Below are 1,382 nucleotides of genomic sequence, written 5' to 3' on the forward strand. Positions count from 1 at the left end.
TCATACTTATTCCTGTTTTCTGTCATACGTTTTCCAATTTGCTGACACACGATTTCCCATCTTTTGTCATACGTTTCCACCCATTTTTGTCATACGTTTTCCCATTTTCTGTCATACGTTTCCCCATTCCCTTTAATTATATCCGAACCACTTACAACGGGCATCAATCACTTTGTTTTATTTCCACAGTTCCTGATCGTGGATGTGAGTGGAGCACCATCTGGGAGAAACGGTAAGATTGAAGCTCCATTTCTTTATCAAGTTTCACTCACACAGCACACTGCATCACTGTACGCAACATTTTCTTCCGAATCACTTCACTGATCTTCTATTTTGTCAACATTTAGTAAACGAAAAAGACATATATGGAGTGTCAGTACTGCATAAAGCTGCTCAGTTTGGTAATTTTGAGTATTTATGTTTTAAAAAAATGTTTTGTTCAATCTACTTCATTGGTCTGCATTATTTTTCAGGTAATGTGAAGGAAGTTCAAAAACTCATCGATCAAGGAGCCGATGTTAATATTGAAGGTGATTTGAAGGTGACACCTCTTCATTCAGCTGCTTTCCATGGTAATGTTGAATATTGTTTTTGATTGAATAAAATATTGAATTGATCTCTTTTTTCATCGATCTGTGTTATTTCTCAGGTCACAAGAATGTTGCTGAACTTCTCATCCGTAAAGGAGCCATTGTTGATAGTGAGGATAATCTCCATGAGACACCTCTTCATGCAGCTGCTCTCAAAGGTAATTTTGAATAATTCTCATAAAATCTCGTGACACCATTCCCGGGCACAGCAATCATGTAATGTGTAACCTATGTTTACATGATTTATGGTAGGCCGAAAAAAACCGTTGTGCAATTGAATCACACCTTATCGTGTGAGTGCTGGCTGTACTTACCGCGATAGTCTCGATCATTAAACGTCAAACCAACAACGCCACACATTTTGACGGGAACTACATTGATGAGTGTATTCAATGCAGTGTCAAACATAGTCGTTATTGTGTTGTGTGGTGAAATAATAATAATTATTTGAATTTTAAATAAATAAAAATGTTTCGATTCTGTCAAAGCACACAAGACAAAAAAATAGCTTTCTTTCGGTAGATTAAACCCGTATTTAAAAAAATTGTTTTTCTTCCATTTCCAATTGAGTTGTATGAGAGAAAATTACGGTTTTATATGATATATTGGAGTTTCCATAATTTAAAAAAAAAAACACAAAATGTTAGATTCAAAATAGAAACTGGTTCGTGGCAGAATTGTTTTTTTAATTTTGCGGACCATACTGAGAAAACGCTTGCGTTCGAACAGAAAACTACACTGAAACAGAAGCCGATTTGACATTAGCTGTCAAACCGGCAAGATGAACAAGTG

At 35.7% G+C, this 1,382-nt stretch overlaps 1 protein-coding gene across 1 annotated transcript in view; it reads left to right on the forward strand.

The window, feature by feature from the left end:
- Positions 1 to 365: 365 nt before the first annotated feature.
- LOC129566976 (ankyrin repeat domain-containing protein 65-like) overlaps positions 366 to 1,382 on the forward strand; it is a 2,994-nt gene continuing 1,977 nt past the window's right edge. The window contains exons 1-3 of the mRNA XM_055443425.1: positions 366 to 372; positions 474 to 530; positions 686 to 748. Of these exons, the coding sequence (XP_055299400.1) occupies positions 366 to 372; positions 474 to 530; positions 686 to 748 (127 nt within the window). The remainder of the gene's footprint in view (positions 373 to 473; positions 531 to 685; positions 749 to 1,382) is intronic.

The sequence above is a fragment of the Sitodiplosis mosellana genome, unplaced genomic scaffold, assembly GCF_009176505.1.
Source record: "Sitodiplosis mosellana isolate CC-2019 unplaced genomic scaffold, AAFC_SMos_1.0 Smas_scaffold_5, whole genome shotgun sequence".
In the NCBI taxonomy this organism is placed as follows: domain Eukaryota; kingdom Metazoa; phylum Arthropoda; class Insecta; order Diptera; family Cecidomyiidae; genus Sitodiplosis; species Sitodiplosis mosellana.